At 51.9% G+C, this 23,111-nt stretch overlaps 10 protein-coding genes across 10 annotated transcripts; 8 read left to right on the top strand and 2 right to left on the bottom strand.

The window, feature by feature from the left end:
- Positions 1–624: 624 nt before the first annotated feature.
- Z520_07656 (S-(hydroxymethyl)glutathione dehydrogenase) lies at positions 625–2,158 on the top strand (the record flags this gene model as incomplete). The annotated part of the gene is made up of 7 exons (XM_016778153.1): positions 625–648; positions 706–720; positions 776–890; positions 941–1,076; positions 1,127–1,781; positions 1,892–1,989; positions 2,047–2,158. The coding sequence occupies 7 exons, from the start codon at positions 625–627 to the stop codon at positions 2,156–2,158; spliced, it is 1,155 nt and encodes a 384-aa protein (XP_016630513.1).
- A 1,312-nt stretch (positions 2,159–3,470) lies between these two features.
- On the top strand, positions 3,471–4,735 carry Z520_07655 (uncharacterized protein; the record flags this gene model as incomplete). The annotated part of the gene is made up of 3 exons (XM_016778152.1): positions 3,471–3,600; positions 3,649–4,324; positions 4,456–4,735. 3 exons carry the CDS (start codon positions 3,471–3,473, stop codon positions 4,733–4,735), a joined length of 1,086 nt encoding a protein of 361 aa, XP_016630512.1.
- A 314-nt stretch (positions 4,736–5,049) lies between these two features.
- On the top strand, positions 5,050–6,417 carry Z520_07654 (tubulin gamma chain; the record flags this gene model as incomplete). The annotated part of the gene is made up of 1 exon (XM_016778151.1): positions 5,050–6,417. One exon carries the CDS (start codon positions 5,050–5,052, stop codon positions 6,415–6,417), a length of 1,368 nt encoding a protein of 455 aa, XP_016630511.1.
- A 2,177-nt stretch (positions 6,418–8,594) lies between these two features.
- Z520_07653 (uncharacterized protein) lies at positions 8,595–9,298 on the top strand (the record flags this gene model as incomplete). The annotated part of the gene is made up of 2 exons (XM_016778150.1): positions 8,595–8,691; positions 8,757–9,298. The coding sequence occupies 2 exons, from the start codon at positions 8,595–8,597 to the stop codon at positions 9,296–9,298; spliced, it is 639 nt and encodes a 212-aa protein (XP_016630510.1).
- Positions 9,299–10,781: 1,483 nt separating this feature from the next.
- On the bottom strand, positions 10,782–11,432 carry Z520_07652 (uncharacterized protein; the record flags this gene model as incomplete). The annotated part of the gene is made up of 1 exon (XM_016778149.1): positions 10,782–11,432. The coding sequence occupies one exon, from the start codon at positions 11,430–11,432 to the stop codon at positions 10,782–10,784; it is 651 nt and encodes a 216-aa protein (XP_016630509.1).
- Positions 11,433–12,804: 1,372 nt separating this feature from the next.
- Positions 12,805–13,109, top strand: Z520_07651 (plasma membrane proteolipid 3; the record flags this gene model as incomplete). Its single annotated transcript, XM_016778148.1, has 3 exons — positions 12,805–12,821; positions 12,892–13,026; positions 13,088–13,109. 3 exons carry the CDS (start codon positions 12,805–12,807, stop codon positions 13,107–13,109), a joined length of 174 nt encoding a protein of 57 aa, XP_016630508.1.
- A 1,830-nt stretch (positions 13,110–14,939) lies between these two features.
- Positions 14,940–16,787, top strand: Z520_07650 (uncharacterized protein; the record flags this gene model as incomplete). The annotated part of the gene is made up of 1 exon (XM_016778147.1): positions 14,940–16,787. The coding sequence occupies one exon, from the start codon at positions 14,940–14,942 to the stop codon at positions 16,785–16,787; it is 1,848 nt and encodes a 615-aa protein (XP_016630507.1).
- Positions 16,788–17,315: 528 nt separating this feature from the next.
- On the top strand, positions 17,316–19,129 carry Z520_07649 (uncharacterized protein; the record flags this gene model as incomplete). The annotated part of the gene is made up of 2 exons (XM_016778146.1): positions 17,316–17,597; positions 17,657–19,129. The coding sequence occupies 2 exons, from the start codon at positions 17,316–17,318 to the stop codon at positions 19,127–19,129; spliced, it is 1,755 nt and encodes a 584-aa protein (XP_016630506.1).
- A 327-nt stretch (positions 19,130–19,456) lies between these two features.
- Z520_07648 (uncharacterized protein) lies at positions 19,457–19,874 on the bottom strand (the record flags this gene model as incomplete). The annotated part of the gene is made up of 2 exons (XM_016778145.1): positions 19,457–19,778; positions 19,834–19,874. The coding sequence occupies 2 exons, from the start codon at positions 19,872–19,874 to the stop codon at positions 19,457–19,459; spliced, it is 363 nt and encodes a 120-aa protein (XP_016630505.1).
- Positions 19,875–20,524: 650 nt separating this feature from the next.
- Z520_07647 (uncharacterized protein) lies at positions 20,525–22,611 on the top strand (the record flags this gene model as incomplete). Its single annotated transcript, XM_016778144.1, has 3 exons — positions 20,525–20,582; positions 20,653–21,193; positions 21,240–22,611. 3 exons carry the CDS (start codon positions 20,525–20,527, stop codon positions 22,609–22,611), a joined length of 1,971 nt encoding a protein of 656 aa, XP_016630504.1.
- Positions 22,612–23,111: the final 500 nt, after the last annotated feature.

The following is a 23,111-nucleotide window of genomic DNA, read 5'->3' as shown; positions in this document are numbered from 1 at the left end:
AGACACGTAAAGTTTGGTGGTGTTCAGATTCTCTAACTTTTTTCCGGCAGTAAAAGCAGTGACTCCGATAGCTAGCGGGCTAGCCTTAATTAACCCATTTGGGCAATTCTCTCCGAGGGCAGTAAGTGAGCTCGCTGACGGGCTTCGGGGAGATGGAGGCGGGCACAGAGAGAGCTAGGGAGGGTGTGGCTCCTTCTGCAGCCTGCCACTGCTACTACTGGGTTTCCACATTAGTTCACCGAGTTTGATCCGCATATTACATACCGCCATGACGACGAGGACATGGACGACCCGGAGAATCCAATACACTTCGCCAGAGCATATCAAAGTCCCTGGCTTGGGCAAATCGCCGTGTCGATGCGAAAAGTGGCCGGGTGTGATCCCGGATGCTGCTCTGCAGCACATTCCTCTGCATATCCGATGGCTTCTCGCGGCCCCTCCTCAGCAATATCATCATAGCTACGTGAACCCCACCTTAGAGTCTGCTCACTTGAAAAACAACAGCCTCCCCACACCGGCATTGTTGATGTCTTCTACTTCCTGACGTTTCCGTTCCTTTTCTATATTCTCACTGTTAGCTGTAAACCTTCTTGACATCCGATCCCTCAAAATCAAACCATCAAAATGCCTGCTGATACTGTTGGAAAGGTGACATGCAATGCCCCCTGGACGCGGAGTTGATGTGCTGACTCTACGAATTGCCAGACCATTACTTGCAAGGTAGACGCTGACTTCCATTGTTCTCAAACGCCAAACAACACCTGACTCTGCCTAGGCTGCCGTTGCCTGGGAGGCCGGCAAGGACCTTTCCGTCGAGGACGTCGAGGTTGCTCCCCCCAAAGCCCACGAGGTCCGCATCCAGATCTATTACACGGGAGTCTGTCACACGGGTACGCTGAACGCGCTGCGGGTAAGAATCGGGAACTGAAAGACGAGCTAGATGCATATACTCTTTCCGGGAAGGACCCCGAGGGCGCATTCCCCATCATTCTGGGACACGAGGGCGCTGGTATCGTCGAATCCGTTGGTGAGGGTGTCACATCCGTGAAGCCCGGGGATAATGTTGTTGCACTCTAGTATGTCTGGCTCGTCTCCTGCCCATGTCTGCCAAAACTTACGTTGGAAGCACCCCGGAATGCAAGGAATGCAAGTTTTGCATATCTGGCAAGACCAACTTGTGCGGGAAGATTCGAGCTACCCAGGGCAGGGGTGTGATGCCGGATGGCACCTCAAGGTTCAAATGCAAAGGCAAGGACCTGCTGCATTTCATGGGCACGTCGACTTTCTCTCAGTACACCGTCGTCGCCGACATTTCCGTTGTGGCTATCACCGATAAGGCTCCAATGGACCGCACATGCTTACTTGGTTGCGGCATCACCACCGGCTACGGAGCAGCGGTGATCACAGCCAACGTGGAGGAGGGCTCCAACATTGCTGTTTTTGGCGCAGGCTGTGTTGGTCTTTCGGTCATTCAGGGTGCAGTGAAGAACAAAGCTGGCAAGATTATCGTGGTGGACGTCAATGACAAGAAGAAAGAATGGGCCGAAAAGTTTGGAGGCACAGACTTTGTCAATCCTACCAAGCTCAACGGCCAGACTATTCAAGAGAAGTTGATTGAAATGACAGATGGCGGATGCGACTACACATTTGACTGCACTGGTAACGTCCAGGTCATGAGGGCTGCTCTCGAGGCATGTCACAAGGGCTGGGGCCAGTCTATTATCATTGGTGTTGCCCCTGCCGGCGCTGAAATCTCCACGAGACCCTTCCAACTGGTGACTGTAAGTGTTCTCTCTCTTGTGCATGCTCAAAAGCCATACAATCTGCAGTCGACCCCTCGTGCTCAAACGCCACGAGTTCAGCGTTAAATAGACCGACTAACCCTTTGCAGGGCCGTGTATGGCGTGGCTGTGCTTTTGGCGGTGTCAAAGGCCGCACTCAGCTCCCAGGACTCGTCCAGGATTACATGGATGGTAAACTCAAGGTCAAGTAAGTCTCCGCTCTTATTAGTCCCCACACCTATGTTCGTTCTGACCATTTGCACAGTGAGTTCATTACACATCGCCAGCCCCTTGACAAGATCAACGAAGCATTCCATGACATGCATGCCGGCGACTGTATCCGATGCGTGGTCGACATGGGCGCGAAACAAGGGTGACTACACTCGGGGGAAAGCAAACTTTGAACCGTGATGAAAATCTCACAATCTGTACCCCGCGACGCAGTGTCGATGGCGGAAAAGAAGACGATAAGTACTGATGGCGCCGGGGAAAAGAAAATACCTTTCTATGTATCTTGAGGATCGAACATACCTATCAAACCGCCCTCTTTTAAGGAGAATCAAAAGCCTAGCACTGCTGCTTCTGCCCTCACTATGAGCCACCGCCCGAGTCAGTAATGGATAGGGACAAGCCCTTCCTGTCCATTTTGATTTCCCCCGCGCATTCTGCCTGCCAAAAATGAAGGATGATTTCTACCTACACCTCTCGGACATAAGATAGGTACCTAGGTAGCCAGCCAAAGTGATCCCAAGCAACACGCAAGAGTTCCCATTTCCGACGCGGCTTGTTGAATGCCACGCAAGGCCCGCCGCCTGCTGCATCTTAGGCCTGCACTTCGGCAATTGTCTGGACGGCAGATCGAACAAGCACAGAACCCAGCTAGTCCCATCTCCGAGGTCAGCGCTCTTTCTGGTGCTCAACGAGGAGGCGCCCTCTGCATCTTTCTCCCAAAGAATAATAATCTTGACCGCTCGATATCTCGCTGCTGTGCAAACAAGAAGAACACAGACCCAGACTGCTGTAAGTGTACTACTATCTCACCTACTACCTAGGTGCTTGGCACCGTGAACGAGGTACACGAGGCAGATCTTCCCGACCAGCTTTTGAGTGACAGGGTGTTGACGCCACGAGATGTCAAGTTCCCTCAACATTGGCCGTTCCAGGCGCAGTGGCTTGAGATTTAAGGGAGCAGGACGCCCAGCAAGGGAGGCTAGTGGGCTTGCTAGTTGAGGGGGTTGCGTTAAGACCGGAGCATGGTCATGCCGAATGGCTGGCCTGAACCATGGCCATATGGTGGCCATTCAATGCAGCTGACCCCTTGAACGAACGTGCATGAGCTCTTAAAGCTTGAAATGAAGTCCTGTTGATTGTCGCACCCTCTACCTGTACTCTATAGTTCTTTGGTTTTCGCGCTATTGAGGTTTCATTAGGCTCAGCGTAACACCCTCAGTGCCTGCCTTTCGAGCTACTGTCTACCGCTCGACTGTCACCCTCTTGCTATCATTGACATGGCTCAATAGTATTCAACTGCCCCTAAAGTCATTGTTTCGGTCCTAGGTCATCGTTTCGAGACTGTCAATGTCACCAAGCTTTTGACTAGCCGTCGCTTTCTCAAAGCCTCGTTGTCTCCTTGAACCCTCATCTAATTTTAGAACATTGTCAGCCTTCCAGCAGAGGCGCTCCTTCAAGATGCGTCATGATCCTGACCGTCAGCTCACGACGCCGTTGTTGAGCAAAGAACTGGCCCAGCCGATGAATGGGGGATCCGAACATGGAACTCAGGAATCAAATCATAATATAGCCTTGGATTTCCCCATGGGTTCGTCCTTCCGTCCTCCCCGTCAGGATGACTTCTGATAGACAACAGCGAGCTGGACGTGGGCAAAACCATACAGTGGCAAGCGGGCCCTGCCTCAAACCATTGCACACAGAGGATTCAAAGCGGAAAACCCCGAGAACACGATGAACGCTTTCAGAGGTGCTGTCGAGGTTGGAGCCCATGCCCTCGAGACTGACATTCACTTGTCCAAAGATGATGTGGTCGTACTCTCTCATGACCTAGACCTGAAACGGTGCTTTGGCAAGAAAGAAAAGATCATCGATTGTGATTGGGACTATTTGAGTACCCTTCGCACAACCAAGGCTCCTCACGTGCCCATGCCACGTCTCCAAGACCTGCTTGAATACGTTGCACAACCGGGCCTGGAACATGTCTGGTTATTCCTCGATATCAAATTGGACAACAACTCGGACGACGTGATGAGACTGATAGCGAAGACGCTGGCTTCGGTGGATCCCGGTCGACGCGCCTGGAAGGAACGAGTTGTGTTAGGAATCTGGGCAGCCAAATTCCTGCCTTTGTGCATGAAATATTGTCCTGGCTATCCGATATCACATATCGGTTTCTCGACCATCTACGCTAGGCAGTTCCTGAAGGTGCCGAATGTGTCGTTCAATATGCTGCAAAAGAGCCTGTTCGGCCCTTTGGGCGCTCGGTTCATAAGGGACGTACGCAAAGCCAACCGCCCACTCTTTGCTTGGACGTAAGTCATCCTGTTCCGGAAATTCTCTTCTCCTTTATCCAAGGTCTTCCTCGTGGGTAACAGTCCCGGGTCCGAAATCCCCTTACTTGGATGCACATTGAACTGCGACGCTAACGTGAAGGTGATGGTAGTGTCAATGACTCGAATCTCATGAAATGGTGCATTCAACACAAACTAGAGGGTGTCATTACAGATGACCCTAAAACATTCAAGAGGATTTGCGATGAATGGGACGGGGAAAGAGAACCAGACGTCAAAATCACTTGGTACCAATGTCTTCACACGTTGTGGTTATGGATCATGATCGCGATTTTCTCTAGGCGGTTCAGGCGCAGATTCCCAGAGACTGTTGAGCATTTTATACAACAGAATAATCTCAGAGCGAAGACTGTAGATGCCATTGAGGAGTGATCACTCCGGTATGGTTTGAACAGCTGTCGAGGGAAACCGGGAAGGTGACAAAATGCGCCAGGTTCATGTTAGGGCGATAGAATACAAAACTCAGGTGGGACTTCAATTCACTATAGATTCGGGATATTGTGCGTTGGTACTACGTGCGAAGCGCTGAGTGGAAGCTGTACTCGGCACTCTTAGCGATCCGGTGCCTGCCAAACCCAAAACCCCCACTTCTGGTGACGCGTAGATTTCACGCGTCGACCTTCAGTTTCTGTTTACCGTTGGTCACTGCCATCCCTCTACCTGCCTGTTGACCAAGTCCTGTAATAATGCCTCGCGAGATCATCACTATCCAGGCAGGCCAGTGCGGGAACGCCATCGGCTCTCGGTTCTGGCAGCAATTATGTCAAGAACATGGGATTTCCCGCGACGGAAACCTCGAAGACTTCGCTACCGAAGGTGGTGACCGCAAAGACGTTTTCTTCTACCAGAGCGACGACACACGTTACATTCCCCGAGCCATCCTCATCGATCTCGAACCGCGAGTCATTAACAGCATCCAAAGCGGCCCTTACAAAAACATTTACAACCCGGAGAATTTCTTCATCGGCGAACATGGAATGGGCGCAGGAAACAACTGGGCAGCGGGATACGCGGCTGGCGAGAGGGTCCAAGAAGAGATTTTTGATATGATTGATCGAGAGGCCGACGGCAGTGACTCTCTTGAGGGATTCATGCTCCTCCATTCCATTGCCGGTGGCACTGGGTCAGGCCTTGGGTCATACCTCCTTGAGCGCATGAATGATCGGTTTCCCAAGAAGATCATCCAGACATACTCAGTGTTCCCGGATACTGCGACTGGCGATGTGGTGGTAAATCCCTACAACAGCCTGCTCACCATGCGACGGTTGACTCAGAACGCTGACTGCGTTGTGGTTCTGGATAACGGTGCTCTATCGAGCATTGCATCCGAAAGACTGCACGTCCAAGAACCCTCCTTTCAGCAGACGAATCAATTGGTGTCAACGGTCATGTCGGCTTCTACAACGACACTGAGATACCCTGGATACATGCACAATGATCTGGTGGGAATCATTGCATCTCTGATACCTACGCCGCGATGCCACTTCCTGATGACCGCCTACACTCCTTTCACCGGGGACAATGTGGACCAGGCCAAAACCGTGCGCAAGACAACAGTGCTTGATGTAATGCGACGCCTTCTCCAACCCAAGAATCGAATGGTATCCATTACACCCTCAAAATCTTCTTGCTACATTTCAATCCTCAACATCATTCAAGGCGAAGCCGACCCGACCGACGTCCACAAGTCTCTTCTGCGAATTCGAGAACGGCGAATGGCAAATTTCATACCCTGGGGTCCGGCCTCAATTCAGGTGGCTCTGACCAAGAAATCCCCGTACCTACCAAATACGCACCGAGTCTCGGGTCTCATGCTCGCGAACCACACCAGCGTTGCTACTCTTTTCCGGAGAATAGTGGTGCAGTATGAGAAAATGCGGAAACGAAATGCCTATTTGGAGCAGTATAAGAAGGAAGCCCCGTTTGCTGAAGGGCTGGCCGAATTCGATGAAGCCAAAGAGGTTGTGATGGGTTTGATTGGTGAATATGAGGCAGCGGAGAAGGACGATTACCTTGACCCAGACGCCGGAGAAAAGAAAGCTGATGGTGCCTAAGATGGTAACTATAGGCCGAGATCCGGATCAAAAGTCTTAGGGTTAATGATGGCACGAGGGCGAAGAGTTGGCATATACGACGACCACGATTACCCACTGGAATGATGGCAGCATGTGGAACGGATACTTGGAACGAGCTTTCTGAAGGCATGTAGTGATGTTTGAAGCATGTTTGACCGGGATGTTTCTTGTGCAGCGGAGTAGCGTGGTGGGCCGATGTCGCATATTTGGGTCGTTGGGTGAGCCAGACTCCAGCTTACGCTCTTGGGCGGACAATTCCCTTCGACTTTCTGGGATAGGACCAACCAAGCAAAGAGCCCGCTGCCAGGGGATTGGGAACATGCAGGGTCCAGGTTCAAGTGCAGATCGAGCATGGCCAGCGCTCGCCAGGAACTTGCGGACTGTCCCTCCCAGCACATGACCCGAAAATTATTAGGTGGCAGGAAGGTCAGCTTGACTGTTGAAAAGGTTATTTCACGATAACGGTAGATACCGTTCGCATAAGAGACCTGGAGCAAAAGTGTGGCCGCCACAGATACGACTTTTGTCTCTTCTGCAGCGAAACAGACCGAATCCGAATGAGAGGCAGAAGCGAGGTCGCATGCCGCTTTCGGAGGAAGCCAACCAAACTGCTTTGAAGAGATCCAGACTAATGAAAGCTGCATACCAAGTGAGGAAGGCTGCGTCGCAGCCAGCTACAGGTGCCAACAATGCAATTGTGTCGAGGCATGCTGGTGGTTGGTCAGACTCCTCAAAGTTTTTGTTGTCCATGTGCGAGGCCGTTTTGCTGGTTGCGTGGAAATTGCTGAGACACAGCGACAAGCGCACGGACAGGTCAGACACCCAAGCGTTGAGACCGGCGATCTGGACCTCCAAGGGGAAAGGCCGCTGAACAAATTGAGTTGACTGATTCCGTCACCACCGTCCGGGTCTGGCGGCTTGAAGGGCAGAACGAACCGGCTTGAGAAAGAGAGACCAGGAGGACTTTGGGTTGTATACAGCAGAGCGAGAGGAGGATGTGCATCTGCAAACAGGAGACGCCATAGCTACCTCAGTGCCTTTTACATGAACGATTCAAGATTCACGAAGCTACTAGGTATGTACCTACGCACCAGTCGCTACAGGTGACTTGTCCGTGGTTGGCTCCGTGGCTTCGTCGCTCCGAGCGCAACAAACATCGCAACGACAACGGATTGAGGAACGACTGGAGCTTATTAACATTATTATATGCACGATCATCGTCGCCCATCAGCTCGGACTGAGCGTCTTGCTGAAACTTTTGCCGCATCTCCATCCACATCTCTTGTCTTTCGGTTGCGCCTTTCCCGCTGTGCTCTTTGCCTCTCGCCCCTTCCGGCCCTGCGCAGCGCAGTCTTCCCTCGTCCGTACCTTGGACTTATCTCGCTCTTCTTCGGCCTCTTGTTTCTTGGAGCTGCGACTGTCTTCTACGGGTTCCACTTATTTGGCTGTGATTTGATCTCCTCAGAGGGTCCCCCAGGGCCAGGAGGTCCTTCGCTTTGCGCTGCTAGGTTGCTGGGTACCCGGTGGCTCAAACTTGGGTCAAGTCCCTTTCTCCGTACTTCCCATCCGCCATCCGCCATCCGCCATCCGCTCGTTGTCAAACTCCGAGCCACTGGATCCCGTCATCCCATCCCTGTATCCACCTGCACGCCCACAATCTGAGGACCCCTCCGTGGACCGTGGCCATTGCCTCAAATCCCAAGCAGCCACCTTTGTCACTAGTTCAACAGACGACTAACTGCGAGTAGCCACGCCTCATCTTGTGGCCTTGTCCCCTGGTTGATTGTCCATCTGACTAGCAAACTCGCTACTACCCAGGCAGTACATTACCACGCCTCATCTGCACCAAAATCACTATCTTGTTTCTTCCTTCTATCTTCACTACTACCACCACCCTCAATCCAACTGCCGTTGAAACCACAAACACAGCCAGACCATCCTCTGCAGCCTATCCTCTCCACCTCTAACCACCATCACGCTATCTCTTACACTAAAATCACACTCAATCCTAGCCCGTTCTCCATTCGTCATCGGTCACGAGCCTGGTTACCTGCGCTTGATCTTCGAGGTCTCCATCCCCAACTTCCAAGTCTCCTCCAGATAAAAATCCTCTGATCCTCAACCCATCCTCTTTCACACCAAATCCTATATTCAACATGAATCGCTCACGATCCGGCTCTGCAACCTCCAACACCAGCAAAGAGCTCCCAGCTGATAACATGGCCATCCAGGTGCAAATCAGCGGCGAAAAGAGTAAGCATGCTCTCGCGGGCTACCCGATCTGTTTCACGATGAAAACTAACCAAGTCCCTTGGCAGCAATCAAACTGAATGTCCGGCCGGTTCACACCGTCTCCAACGTGCTGGAGTTCCTCTCTGCCTCCACGAACCTGCCAGCCGACGTTCAGCTGATGTTTGACGGGATGCCTCTAGAACCATCAACCACGGTGGGAGAGCTCAAGCTACAAGAATCATCAACACTCAAGCTGTCTTCGCCGTCACGAAGTAGCACTCCCACAGATGCATCACAACCTCAATCACAACCGCTAGCAACGGATATAAATACCGCTCAACCCTCAACGTCTACATCATCATCCACGTCGTCAACACCAATACCTTCGGGCGCGGCTACACCCACAAAAAGGAAGTCGAACAAACCCCGGTGTTCCAAAGATGGATGCAAAGCGCCGGCGCAACCGATCGTGGGAGACTGCGGCTTTTGTCAGAAGCGTTTCTGCGGAAAGCACCGTATGTTAGAGTCTCATAACTGCGAAGGGCTTGAGAACGCCAGAAAAGCAGACAAGGATCGCAATGCGGCCAAGTTGGAAGGAGAGCGGACTGTCATGCTTCGTGGTCTTTAAAGGAGGAATGATGAGTCTAGAAGATTTGGAGTGGCATCCAAATCTCGGAGGAGACTGACATGCCTGAGGGAACTGCGATTTCTTCGTTTGTCTGCAACGGAATGGTAGCGTTGCTACGCGGCGTTTTCACGGCCTGCATATGGCGGTATACTGGATTTGCTCCTGGGAGGGGAATGGGTAGGGAATTCATCACCTGTCTCGGGGTTGGGTCTGGGTCTGGGTCTGGTCATGGGCTTGGGCTTGAGGGATCTGGGACCGGGGAATCTCGTCACGGGCCATGAACATGGAAACTGTCAATGTGTTTTTGAATGGGGATATTTTTGGCCTTTGAAGTCTCGATCCCGTGCTGCCCTCGTTTGTCCGGCTCAAGCTGGGCTCTCTTTTCGATATTGTCAGCACAAATAGCATTGGGAATACTCGTGGGACATCTGCATATACAGAAGTAGACGAACAGTCACCGTTACAATTGCAATTGAGAGAATTCAATACGGAAAGGTCCTTTTACAAGAATACCATAGGAAGGACGGATTGCCGCGCTCATCCAGAGTACAAGTTATCCTGGTAGACGACTCCCGCGACCTAGCCAGTTGGCAGGGCGGTTTCATGCGAATATCGGTGCCCGTCCAGTCAACATGACATCTTGGTAGCCCTTGAGTGTCAAAGATAAGCGCTGCAGGCTCGAAGTTGTGGACAGGATAGTGCCAGTGCAGGTATCTGGCTGCTCGATACCAAGCTCAATGGGCCAATGTAAATGCCGTATGTGTTCTGCTAACTACCCTTTTGGCTGTGGGGGATTTGTGCTTCGTTCGCATACAGTCATGTTATGTCGGCAAGTGTGTGTCTACTCCCTGTACGACACCACCCTGCCCCCACAACTTTGCAAACCGGCAGATGGCTACCTGAGTAGGTAATTGGCAATGTGCATGTGCAACGGCTATTTCTGCCTTCTGCGTTCTATATGTGTAGGAAGTCTGGTAATTTGCAAACTACACCTTCGTGCGCAGGTAGAATGGCACAAAGCTACTTGGATAACGCTAATTTTCATATATATCATAATGTATATGTAGGATGTGCAGGCTGGGGGTAGTCGGTTTAAGAAGAGGAAAGCACAAAGCGGGTGCGCTCCTTAAATCCCCTCCTTCTCCTCCAAGCTCACCTCTTTTCTGGGATACCATAATCGGTTGTCTGCCGGTTCGTCATGGCCACGGCGGATCTTTTGATGCTTTGGATTTCCTCGTTGATGCGACCATTGGTAAGCAGTCATGCGCCGCTCCGGTTGTGAAACTCACAGAATCCCAAAATGTGGTAGTTGCTCCATCGCAGTATTGGTAGGCAGCTGTGTCTCGAGAGACTCGTGTCAGGTTATAGGGCAGTCTCCTCGAGTAGCGGCACAAGCCCAAGGTCCGCTCAGCATCGTCTTCCGATCGGTAACACCTATCTCGGACATCTGGTTCCGCAAAAATTTGAATGGTCTTCCTCGCGCCTAGGCCGTAGTCTCACGATTTTCCCAAAAATTGAAGGTACTGATCTTGTCCACGCTCCACGCAGCGTCGCCGCCATTGTTGTTGAGAAGAGCGTTGCCTTCTTGGAACCTACCCGCATCTCTCTTCCGCTTGCAGTACTTCCGGGCGCACGTCTCCACGGCTTGCCAATCCTCTGCATTAAGATAACTCTTCACAGATTTCCCATCTTCGTGGAGTTTGCAGAATGCTTCGCGGACCCAGGTGAGACAATTGAACGCCGAATCGTCCGCTGGGATTGGGAGATCTCGAAGAATAGACTGAAGCCGCTCTTCGTCTGTGACCTTGCACACGGCTACACGAACCAGAGCGCTTTTGGCAATGGGATTCGAAGGGATGTCCTGTTCCTCGTAAAAGTGTCTGTGTGTGTTGTGGTCGAGGTGAGCTACATGATAGCGAATTCCCTGGTCAGTTCGCCGAGCAGTCTGAGGACCGACAACGATAGACCAGTGATAAGAGTCGCAGCTAAGGGCGTTGCGAAAGGAAGAATTCGTGGATGAGGCACTCCGCGGATAGAGGACGATATAGAGTCGAGGCTTGTCTTTTGTCGGCTTGAGTGAGGAGGTGGACGGGAGAGTTCGAAGGAACTGGGGCTTCGTCGAGGATGGACTCATTGCTCCAGCAACTCACACTGGGTCAAAGTCAATTATCCTCAATCAAGGGAGAAGAGGGGGAGATCCGAAGTGGAAGACATAATAATTAGCCCGCAGCCTGCCCTAGCAACGATCTTGGGGAACCGTACCGTAGGCACCACAGGCACAATGGCATCCTTTTTGGTGGGCTGGAACCGAAAGATGGATCGAAGAAGCGAGGGAGACAGTTGGCTCGCTTGCTTCTCCCTCGGCTAAACCATTGTTGGTCCGGCCCAAACCCGCCGAAAAGACATTCGAGATAGTGGGCGTAACAGCCATCGTACGGATTGGTGAGCGTTTTTAGATTCCGTATTAATTAACTCGTGACTGCGGTTGATACCATCCCAATTGCAAGTATTGCAATAGTACCCCGAAAACTCCATTAGCGACCCGATCGGCCCGGACAAGTGATGAAATCAGACAGATGGTTCACGTGAAGGCTGATTTGTTTTCAGTGGGTTGCTTGTTACTCGATATAGAACAACTATCATCTTCCATGATGACGAAATGCGTCTTCATTGATGTCCTCTCCATCCTCGTATAGCATTTCGCCCTTCCTCGGCATCGCGTGAGCGGGAACAGATCTGAGTAAGTCTGGGCGAATGATCAGCTTTGGCGCATCCTGATGCCCGGTGCCTGAAGATTGAGCTTACCACGTTGAAATGAGTCTCGTGAGGGTTTCACGCCGAAGTCTTCGTTGCATGAGCCACAACATTCCACGTCAAAGTGATTGCAAGATGACGGAATGGCGGAATGGAAGGGGAAAAGAGTGGCAGGGCGACGGAGATCACGGGATTCTCAAGCCACAGTCTGTGGCGGTGCATGGACGATGATAGACCAATGCTGGGGTACCTACGAAGAGGCAATCTCCTGGTTCAGGTGCTGATTGGGTAATACGAGGCCGGAGTGGAGAGAGAATGAAAGGAAAAAGGCTCGCCAAGGAATGATTGGCGCTGAAACAGACGTCATGGGTGGCTGCAATCAAGGACCTGAATTGCCATGGACAGTGCCTAGAAGGGCCCCAGGTTAAACAAGGTTAGGAGGCTTGCTTCAGCCGAAATGGCAGGCAGTAGGTGGGCAGGATGATGCTTGCCCGGCGCCAGGCGTGCCCTGTTCGTAATCCGAGTCACTGTGCCTGCTGCCCAGTTACTACTCGTAAGTGATTGCCTCCGCCTCCCCAGCCATCCGCAGGACTCATCTAAAAGTGTCTTGTATCTCCGCCATCACACAATCTTCCTTTCTTACCACCTCCCTTGTCCCTCAAGACTGTCGCTTTTTGCTCGCAAGCTTTGCATTTCACGCCCATTAAATCTACTCAAACAAGTCTTATCCAGACCTCTCTAATCGAGTCAACATGCCTTTCACAGCATCGTAAGTCTCTTGATCCAACTTCCGTCCCCTTCCGCGCATTGCGCCCGCAGAGCTGACCATCTGGTTCCAGCGACATTTGCAAGATCATTCTTGCCATCATCCTCCCTCCCCTCGGTGTCTTCCTCGAGCGAGGTTGCAATGCCGACTTTTTCATCAACATCCTGTTGACGATCCTGGGTTATATCCCGGGTATCATCCATGCTCTGTACGTTAAGGACGCGCCAGCTCAACCTCACCCTGAGCCGAAGTTACTGACCCTGCAACAGCTACATTATCCTGAAGTACTGAGCCATGAGAACCTAATTTTCGTACCATCAACCGTCGACACCCTTGCATATCTGTCGAGGACCGACACCACCTCGGCGTATCTTGATATCCCCGCACCTGCTTTTCATTCTCAGAGCACGATACAAAAGACATTCGTCGTTCTGCCCGCCATCTCATTTCGGCACGAGATCGATCTCACAAGGAAAGCACAAAGATTCAGCCGGCATGAACCGGGTATGGAGACTGGATAGGATGGTGTGACCTGGGCCATTGCACCGACTTGTTTGCTGGACGGATGGGAGCCTTTTCGTCCCACTTCGGCGCACAGAGGTCGCTTTTGCTGTACGTGGTTTGGACGCAGAGGCCTTAATTCAGCATAATGAGACACATTTTACATCCTGCTCCATTCATCAACTTCCCACCCTTAATTCTTTGACCATCTGTGGATGAGGTCGCTTCTACTAGTCTAACAGCACGGCAGGAGATGGTGAGACTGAGGACAACCCTCGGAACTGCCCTATCCGAGCCTCCTAAATGTCAATCTAGAGACTGCGGAAGCCTGATAACCCGTTTTGAGAAACGTTTCAATGGTTCATGTGCGTCATCTAGGGCTGGATTAAGTGACTAGCAATCTAACCTCGACATGATTAGGGGAATACCCTTGCTGTCCCGTAGCAGGATGACAAAATCCTGTTCGCAGAGGGCTGTTGTGGTAGCGTGAGCAGAGCTGGTGAGAAAGAATCTTCCCGACGGAGAGTGCTGGCTGCGAGTCCAGAGAATAAGGAGACTTCACGTCGAACAGAAAGGGGTTCGCAGCGAGAAAAAGGATACTCAATGGTGATATATTCCCAAAAGGTTCGACATCATTACGCAGCAATCTCCTCGTACAATGCCAATCATCCCAACTGCCTTGAAGCGCCCTGTAGCCGCCGCTCATATCCGAACCCTACGACCATTCCCCCATCCGGGTTCGCCAGGGGAGGATTCCGTCACGTGACGGCCCTTGTCGTCGGTTAGAAGAATCCCTAACCGCTGGCTCAGCGACTATGCTTCATCCAATGCTTCACATTCGACCACGTCCACCATGATGCTCTGGGGGTTTCAGGCTACACGGCCTATGACAGATCAATTTTCCAGCCGCCATCGTCATGCTTCTGTCGGTATGTCCTTTTCAGGGACAAAAATTCTACGTTCGCCCTATTCGAGGGGTGCGGTAAGACCAAAGGGCAAACTCAACAATAAAAGAAGCCCAGTTCCTCGTTCGCGCCGCGTGTTTCTCGCGAGGATCACGGGTCCTCCGTTGTCATTGAATACTGATACCCATTTCTCTCTGAATTCTACTTACCTGCTCGCGTGTTGTGCAGCGACCGTTCACAGAAATATTTCCGCAAGCGGCCACATCGACAGCCATGTCGCCTCAACGATGACAAAGGCGGATCCGTCGACATGGGTAACCATATGCGGATCTCGTCCAGTGTGTTGTCGAATCTTCACGATGGTGGCCAGCTCCATACCCGACAGGCGTCGACAAACACCTGCCTTCCTCCGTCCCTCCTCTCTATTATTCCTCCCTGCGCCATCGACTGCATTCAACAGTTCGCGAGCCACAATTACCCAGATGCCACATGCGCAAATACCTCAGACATTGAATATCTTTGCACACAGCCTAACCTTTCAGGACTTACAATCGGCGAGGGATCTGTACAGTGCGTGGTCTCCGTCTGTACGGGGCAGGATCAGGAGGACGTGGATGTGTACGGGGTTTGCACATCTGTAGCAGGGGCTCAACCGAGGACCGCTCGAACCATCACAGCTACAATCATCGGATCTTCTACCACCATATCTTCCACCATGGAGAACCTGCCAGCGACTATAGGTAATCCAACGTCGACCGAGGATGTCAGCAGCATTGTGAGGGCAACAGATATGCCAACACCGTCTATAGCCACATCAGCAGCTTCCCTGACATCCACAGGTCTGCCTGCAGCAACAGATGCTCCGACAGACACTAGGCTAGGCCAACCCACCGGTGCCTCTGCTGGAACCGGCGGGACATCAGGAGCCGTTGCTGTACCGCAACAGATTCCCACTAGATCTGGTCTCAATACACCTCAAATTGCAGGAATAGCCATTGGTGGTGCTGCCACCGTTGTTATTGTTATTGGACTACTCATTCTTCAGTGCTGGATACGAAAGCGACGCCAAGAACGCCGGCGAAGCCAAAGACGCTCACGGTTGGTCGAATCATCACCGCCCATGAACAACCAGGGTTCTGAGAAAAAGACTCCGCCCACTCTCGAGAATGTGGAGACTGGACCTACGGTACCGAAGACTCTGGGTCGCTTCTATGCTCCACAGCAGCCGGCGGAAGAAAAAAGGAGAAGCTTCTGGCGGAAGAGCATCAGACCAGAAGAAATAGGTATAGCGGTCTCTCCAAAGATGCCTGGCGAACGCTCTCCTGTAAGCGCATCTTCTCAGCAGAGCTTCTCTCGGCTACTACCCAAGGTCCCTTCTGCAATGCTTTGGCCGGCACCACTTGACATCGAAGCTAGTAGGGAACGAAGGAGATCTGCGCAGAGACCCGTCAGTAACGTCACCGAGTTTGAGGACGAGTCGGAAACGAAACCACAAGAACCTGAGCGAGTTTTTGTCGACAATCAGCCTTTCGTATTAGAGAAACCACCACTGTCAAAACGGCCACAGGGCCGGCCTCCGAATCTGAGATTGCCTGCGTTACCTGAAAGCCCTGCTAAGTCTGCAGGACAGACAGCAAGGATTCCCTTGACCCCAACTTACGACAATGGCAATGTTGACTTATCATCGCCGCCCATTAAGATCCGATCGCCTGCCACCTCGCAGTTTGCCCTTCCAATACTTGAACACAAGCTGCCCGCGTCGTCAATGTATGCAAACAGAAGTGTCGTGAGGAAGAAGCCCCCAGCAAGACTCCCTCTTCAGGTCATCAACACTCCGCCTGTGGAGCCTCTTATGCAGCCACGGAATCCTCCAATGCCACCACAAGTCGTGCCGCTGCCTCCTATGAGCAGAAGAACTATACCTGTCAGCCGTAGTCTGGATAGACAAAGTTCCGCCAGCTCCGTTTACACCGAGATTGAGGAAGATACAACGCCTGAAGAATCACACAAGCAACTTGGGATGAAAACACACCCAACGACAACCTCCCTCGTTCCTCTCGACATTCGTGGCGTCTCACCTGCGCAAGAGAGCCCCATCAAGGATTTGAGGTATCCTCGGGTTCCTCGCTCGGCAGCCATATCCAGACAAGCAGAAAGACCTGCTCAACTTCGAGCAAGCCTCAACCTGTCGACTGTCTCAACTTTCGTACCAGCATCGGCATCGGCTGTTCGACCGACTAGGGATCAGCTTGTCCGCGCCGAGCTGAGCTTTATGCAAACGGATACCACCTCCTCAGATGGATACTTATCCGATGAGATGATCGAGTTTCCCTTTCCTCCCACATCAAAGCTTCACAGGCCGAGCCTGACCGAACTCGGGAGCAATCCTTCAAGAGGTAATAAGAGCTTTCCTCTCCAAGTCCCTCCACCTTTAAACGAAGTCATGAACTCTAGTACTAGGTCAGTCAATTTCATCGTTCCGCAACGGTCGCCATCCTCGAAGGCCCGATTGACGCCAAGCAAATCCAGCAGCGGTGATTTGTATTTGACTGTTGAAATATGAAACGTGGACGGTAAGGGTTATCATTCAGGAAATGTATTTTCTAGGTATTCTCGTCCGGGACATGGGAGGACGCTAGTGCATGTCCTTGGCATCTACTTTATGTATATTATGAGCAGGCCAAAGTGGTACGAGTAAAGCTCGACAGTACAGAAATATCATTTAATCATTTACAAATGTCTCCTCATGGCCATTCCTGCTGGCAAACACCCGCGTATGACTGCCTCAGCATTTCGATCTACAGGTACGCGCTCAGCCCCTTTCTTGAATGGGGCCGGAGCACTAAGAAAAGTGTGCGTCTGGCAGAAAGTTTTACTGCATCTCCTCTCAAGCAGCTGATTGTCAGACACAGCATTTAGTGGCCCCAAAAACAGCTTCATGAACTGCATGACTGCCAGGCACTTCCGAGAAGCTCTATGCTTTTGAGATAGGCTTCACTACCACCCGAATCATTCATTTTGGGTATCATCGCGAGTGATCCAGAGCCTTTTTCACACCCCTCCAAAAGGCACCCGCTCTGGCCTGCCAGTCATGCTCAATGTACTGGTCCATGCCTCTCGACACAGATTGGTAGTACGTACCAACTTTCCCGGTCTGCTCAACTTCAAACGTTGTTTGACTGAAAGGAACACACAACCTACTTTATCGCGAAGAATAAAATTGAACGATTATGTGCTTCGAAGAATCCGGCTATCAAAGTCATTAGCTGGAACCCTCACGTCTTCCTCTGGTACAAATATTACTGCTCAATTTCCTTCTCTCAGCTCCGTCCGAGCAGGTGTGACTTGGTTGACTCGAGACCCGGCCCTTGTGGTGAGTATACATTGGAGATTTCATCTTGAAGCGTCCGAAACTCTGTCTGATGGAGACAGGATCCGGAAAGGTTACGTTCAGAGCTACCCAGATATTGTGACAACAAATCTCTGGTCAAGATCTTGGTCCTGTTCGTTACGCCGTCCTTGGCTTCTCTGATCGAGCCAGGCGCCTTCCTTCGGCATGTCCTGCCTTCGTTGTACGCTGGCCGTCGAAACTTTGCAAGGGGAAAGCACATCGAGGAAACTATACAATGCATCACTGCTGTGGTTGATGCTCTTCCCGTTCCTCCAAGAACCACCAGCGGCTCAGACGGCGATTCCGCAGGCGCAGCTAGCACCGAAGGACTTGCACTCTTTATGACCTCTGAGGCGTCCGACGTGCGACCTGTGTATGCCCCATCTGAAGTGCGTGACGACACAGAGAGCAATACCACCGCAACATTGAAGTTCTGCTCCGCCACTGAAGTGAGCTCGCCGGCTCAGACATCAGATCAGACGCCCTTCGTGCGCCAGGTCACATTGCCTGCGGCCAACACCATTTTTGTAAATGGACAACGAACAACGCTTCTCCAAGATTCGTGGAGAATTGAACTCACTAATTCCGATGAACCAGCCATCAGTTATCTTGGCAGAAAGAATCTCGAATCGTTCCAGTTAAGTCTTCAGTGCTCTGATTACAGTTTCGTGAACGGCGGATCTGCTCCGCTTCACGCACTAACGAAGTCGAGAAAGGTAGTACGATCAATGGGAAATGTGCTTCGTCAAATTGAGGCCGATGGCGAGGCTGTCCCCGCCTCGCAAGAGCTCGAGAAAGCGGTTTCGGCATATATCAAGTCGAACCCCGCCAGCATCGCTCGAGGCCCTCTACTTGTGTTTGCTCTGATCCGTTCTCCAGGGACATTATCGTTTGAAGAGGGCGTGAACGGGTACAAGGAGACTCAGGAACCGGGCACCTTAAAGTCTCTATGGCACGGCGCGAAGCTCTTCAAAGTGTCAGGTGGCGGAGGAGGTTGGGGAAAGAGACAAGGCCTCCTATCACTGGAGCCAGCCATGGATTTCGAGACCAGTGAAGTTGCACCATCGATCGCGTTTCCCGATCTGGATTGCGATCAAAGCGTTCTGCATGAACTGGACTCGCGTGGGATAGTCCCAACGGGCAGCACGGTCGAGTTCCTAGTTTGTTCCGGGGATCTTACATGCAAAGGTAGCTCAAGAGCATTTCTCACGAAACCCGCGTCTTTCCTTGCGCCCGTCGACGGCACGACAGTCGTACTGGGAACTGCCACCGACCCTGATTCCCAGGACTATCTGGCAGGGCACTCAGATGTCACCAACACAGGGGTAGTCTTCTTACCGGATTACTTCGGCATGGTCTCTTACGGAGGTGCAGGTCTCGGCACCGAGGGCAAAATGTCAACTACGCAAAATCCATCATTGGTTTCGCGGACACGTTGTGATGTGCCAGATGCTCGCTTCATCATTCGCGGCGTGGGAAGTATTCCACAGGCCCGTCCTAAAGAAACCGAGTAGAGGTTGAAGACGGAAGAGGAGAAGGCTATGTCTCAACTGCACCAAGGAGCCAGTCAGTCGCATTCTCAACGATGATCCTCTACGTGATCAAGGCTTGACTTGGCCCCCCGGGACGAGCGTCATTGAGCTTGCTTTACTGTGATTCGAAGTCCCCACGCAGCCCCAGGGGGGAACCGAGACATGGCTCAGCTGATATCTATACTGGTCAAAGTACGCGCATGGATGCGATGGACTCCGGTCACCAACTCGCCGGCCGAAGTCAACCATGTTTGGGGCCATCATTTTACAAGCAACCCATTTGCAAAGACCAAAGACGAATCGGGGCTTTCATCCATCTGCGTCTGACTTTGACTCAAGAATATCCACGTCCAGTTCCCCCATGACCTGCAGGACGACCCCTAGAGATTCCATGAAGCCATTTACAGCGACTCGGAGCATGCGGTTGGTCGTTGCATTGTACTGAGTGCGAAGAATGGTCTTGTGGACATCTTGTAATCCAGCATCACCCTCTACTGTATGACCATTGACAGCACCTGGAGTGACTAAAGTGAACTCTCGACGAACGAGTGGGGACAACTCAGCATCGACTTGTAGGGCGCGCATGGCGATGGAGGCTAGGCGATGGTTTAGGAGAGGGATATGGATGACTCTGCCATGAGGGTCAGTCCTTGCGCAAGCAACCAGGGAGGGAAATCGTCACACACAGTGAGCATGGAAAGTCGGACTGCGAAGTGCCGATTGCCATGTCGACTGAGATGGAAAAAGAGCACCACGACGCATTCGGCGAGGCTGAGCAGTCCTAAACAGTAACGCCGGTTTGAGACGAGGCTGAAAATCAGAAATCAGACACCACCCAGAGAAATATTGAATCGAATGTGGATACATACCTATGGAGCAATGGCTGCTGTTCTGGCTGCGTAGCTGTGATGGTAGGGTGCAGTAAAGGAAGATTCTTTGAAACCCGATAAGCGGTTGCTGGGAAACCATGATGCAGGGGCGAAAAGTAAACATGACGATCGGGGCCTTGGGACCTTTGGGGCTGGCACCCCTTCCCCGTTTCATTCATTTACCCATTACATGCCCGGATTTCGCATCTTTCAAATACATGACCATTGCTTCCTCTACCGAAGCACCACATCTTTACCCTCGATTGCCCTCTTCGTCTGCGCCTCGTCGCATTCTCGCGCTGCTTAGCTGTATCTTCGCTAATACCTTTGCCTCGTGAGATGCTGCAACGTTAGAGACATTCCTATCTCCATCGAACTGTTGACAGCGTCTCCTCTATCCAGCATCGAGCGCCTAAGCTTGCCTAAGCTTGCCTTCTGCGACATTGAATACCTGTGCAAGATCCAGTCATTCCGTTGACAGTCGATCCCTCATCAGCTGCGAGCAGTGATGGCGCCCTCGCTGGTGCATCCTGCCAGCTACGGCCAGGTCATTGAATACATCCAAGGTAAATAGACCTGAAACAAAACAATGCCCCTCACTGCGATGCGCATCACTGACATTCCTCTCACCCACAGATCGCCTCTACCTCGCGTCTTACACTCACCCTCCCAACGAGCATACTCCGTTCCCGTATCCCACTCAGGCAAAGAAATCGCCGCAGAAGAAGTCCTCTAAAGCGCAGTCAGGCCCCGTTCCTGCCGTTCTGCGACCTCCCCCAGTCTACTTCACCATCGATGACACTCTTCTGTATAACGCTTTTCACGCCGACTTTGGTCCTTTGCACATCGGTCACCTCTACAGGTTCGCCGTCCAGTTCCATGAAATCCTGGGTGACCCCGCAAACAACGACAAAGCCGTCGTGTTTTGGAGCAGAGCCGATGCGAGGAGTCGAGCGAACGCTGCGTGTCTCGTCGCATGTTACATGGTCCTGATCCAAGCGTGGCCTCCTCACCTTGCTCTTGCGCCCATCGCTCAAGCTGATCCTCCATACATGCCCTTCAGAGATGCAGGCTACAGTCAGGCAGATTTCATCCTTAACATCCAGGATGTAGTGTACGGCGTTTGGAAGGCCAAAGAAGAAAGTTTGTGTCAGCTGAAGGAATTCAATCTCGAAGAGTAAGTCGGCCAATGAATAGCTGTGGGACAACGTTAACATGCATAGGTACGAGCGATTCGAACGAGTCGATCAAGGGGATTTCAACTGGATCTGCCCCCAATTTGTTGCCTTTGCATCTCCTCAATCTGAGCCAACAGTGCCCATTCCCATCTCATCTCCAGCCTATGCGACACTGCCATCTTGCATCCCGGAAATTCAACATGCCAGAATACCCCAGCCCTTCAAGAACGTCCTCGCTCATTTCGTCCAACGTGACGTTGGTCTGGTAGTCCGACTGAACTCGGAGCTCTACTGTCCAACATATTTCACTGCCCTCGGTATTCAACATATTGATATGATTTTTGAAGACGGCACCTGTCCCGCGCTTCCCATTGTTCGCAAGTTCATCAAGCTAGCCCACAACACCATTGCAAAGAGCAAAGCCATCGCTGTCCATTGCAAAGCCGGTCTTGGTAGGACTGGGTGTTTGATCGGTGCCTATTTGATCTATCGCCATGGCTTCACTGCGAACGAGGTTATCTCTTTCATGCGATTCATGCGCCCTGGAATGGTGGTCGGGCCACAACAACATTGGCTTCATCTGAACCAGGGACAATTCCGAGAATGGTATTTAGAAGATCAGTGGAAGGCAAAGATGGAGATGAGCAAGCCCTCGACGCCGCGCATCATGTCGGCGAAGACACCCATGCGCGTCCCTAGCGGGGCACAAACTGCGACTCCAGATCGTTCCAGCGCCCAAAGAGCTGCTCTGGGAGAAATCGACGGTAATGACGTCTCGAATGCCGGAGCTTATCAAGATGAAAATCTTCCAGCACCAACACCAGGCCAGCCTCGAAAGTATGCCCGCATGGATCCTCGAACTCACCCCTATGCTCGATCTACTTCCGGCACCATGCGCATTAATGGAAACAAGTCTGAGAGCGAGGTCGCCACGGTGGAAACACGTCGACTCAGTACCAATGGTGCGGAAAGCGAAGAGGAGCTCATCCTGCAACGAGCAGCATCTCGCCGAAGCCAAAGCAAGAGTCCTGGTAGTAAAGGCAAAGCTCGCAGCGTTTCGTACACTACCACCACCACAACTATGACCAAGACCTTCGACGTGGGCGATACAATGGGCATCTACGAGGACGACGGTGATATCAATTTCCAGATAGAGGACACAAACGCCATCTGGGACGAGCTCGCCCAAGAACAAGAGAATCTCAAGCTCAGTACAATGAGTGAGAAGGGTCAAAATGGCGCTGCTCGACCAAAGACTCCACGATCTGCTAGTGGAATGGGTGCCATGAGTGTTTCAAAGACTCGATCGCTTAGGGAGTCACCACGCCGCAGCGGGGTCGAGGAGAAGATGAAGGTCAGGAAGACAAGTGGACGTGTTGGCAGTGCCAGTCACGGACCAGTTGGTGTGAAGCGGTAGTGTTGCGAATTTCACGACCAGTTGAGCACTTCATTATGACCAAATCGCAACGACGTGATCGGGAATAGTCCCGTTCTCACCCAGAGGCTGGCAGCAGCCACAAACGAGGAGCATCGGCGAATTATGGACTCACTCATTCCAACGGGAGACATGTACATTGACATCTGACAGCTACGAATGGCGTGGTTATGGTGCAACCTCCAGGACAGCATGAATCTTGACGTTCATGAAAATGTTGTGTATTTTCTGGACCGCATGAATTGGACTCGGCATGACATGGCAATGGAGCAGATAGGAGCAACAAGGACTCAAAGTCGGGTGGTTTCTGGCTAGCAACGATTGGCCGGTTGATACTGTGTGATTGGTACGCATTTTTTGCGACCGTCGAAACTTGTACTTCGTGATCCAACTCGGAATCGTTATGCAAATGATATTTATATTGTGACCGAAACTGTGAAGAAGGTGCCTCGTACAGATGGTGTACTCCTCCTGCTGCGGCT

Source organism: Fonsecaea multimorphosa (assembly GCF_000836435.1).
Source record: "Fonsecaea multimorphosa CBS 102226 unplaced genomic scaffold supercont1.16, whole genome shotgun sequence".
Taxonomy (NCBI): domain Eukaryota; kingdom Fungi; phylum Ascomycota; class Eurotiomycetes; order Chaetothyriales; family Herpotrichiellaceae; genus Fonsecaea; species Fonsecaea multimorphosa.
This window is presented reverse-complemented; position numbering and strand designations above follow the sequence as displayed.